Genomic DNA, 1,016 nt, shown 5'->3' with positions numbered 1-1,016 from the left:
CCCTTCCAACTGATGTAGTGTGCGTGAACGCCCACTCAGATGTGGAACAGGCGCCGGATTTGCATCCAAACGTGGAAGCGCACACCCCTGCTCCTGTTGCGCCCATCTCCCAATCAATCAATCCACCCCGTGGACATCGTCGAGTCCCCATGCCAGTTCCCTCAACCTCCGAGGCTGTTGCTGATGTGCCTGTGCCACCTGCTAAAGCTCCCTGTGGTCGACGCCCAAAACAGGTTTCAGTTGTTCAAGTTGATGCTGATTCCGGTGCCGGAATACCTAGTGCTTGAAAGTCCAGTCCAGTCCGGTTTTTTGACCCAAAACGAAAAGACCGAGACCTAGACCGGTCCACACAGTTCCTAAAACCTCAAAAGACCGGACCAGGACCGGAAAAGACCAAGACTGCGGTCTTTTTCGGTCTTTGGACCAGTCTTGGTCCAAACTGGTTACAACCAGTTCAAGACCGGTTTTTCAGCTAAATATGCCATAAATTTTGCAATTGTGAGTCGGTAATTTTATTAACATTCTTCGTAGCTTCTAAACGAGTGCAAGGACGTTAAATTACGTTGAGAATTGATGTATATACAAAAATACTAAGGTACATCTGCTATTTTCACGAAATATTTTACAGTTTTTTATGTATCTTTGTCAGTTTTTATCCTAAAAATATGATCTTAGGTGCGTTTTGAAGGGTTTTTATGTAGGTACAAAAGACCGGTCTTAACCGACAAGACCGGTCCATGTAAACCGGTTTTTTTGCGGTCTTGTGATCTCAAATCTGAAAGACCAAGACTGCAGGTCCGGTCTTTTGCAGTCTTGGTCCGGTCCAGTTGCAGTCTTTTTGCAGTCTTGGGACTGGACTTCCAAGCACTAGGAATACCTGCGGCGCTCGCTCGTCCAAGTCGGCAGACACGTGGTGCAAAATCGAAGGCCAATGCGAAGTAGCTGGGTCCAGCATTGTGAGGGCATTGTTGACTAGTGTTGCCGGAGCTTGGCTTAGCTCGGCTCCCGCTCAGCTT

At 47.8% G+C, this 1,016-nt stretch overlaps 1 protein-coding gene across 1 annotated transcript in view; it reads left to right on the top strand.

Annotated features, from left to right (window-relative positions):
• Positions 1 to 339, top strand: part of LACBIDRAFT_324449 (uncharacterized protein) — a gene marked incomplete at both ends in the record, with an annotated part of 946 nt that extends 607 nt beyond the window's left edge. Inside the window, one exon of the mRNA XM_001877914.1 lies at positions 40 to 339. Within this exon, the coding sequence (XP_001877949.1) occupies positions 40 to 339 (300 nt within the window). The remainder of the gene's footprint in view (positions 1 to 39) is intronic.
• Positions 340 to 1,016: the final 677 nt, after the last annotated feature.

Source organism: Laccaria bicolor, genomic scaffold, assembly GCF_000143565.1.
Source record: "Laccaria bicolor S238N-H82 LACBIscaffold_5 genomic scaffold, whole genome shotgun sequence".
Taxonomy (NCBI): domain Eukaryota; kingdom Fungi; phylum Basidiomycota; class Agaricomycetes; order Agaricales; family Hydnangiaceae; genus Laccaria; species Laccaria bicolor.
Note: the sequence above shows the minus strand (reverse complement) of the source record. Positions and strands in the feature narration are given on the sequence as shown.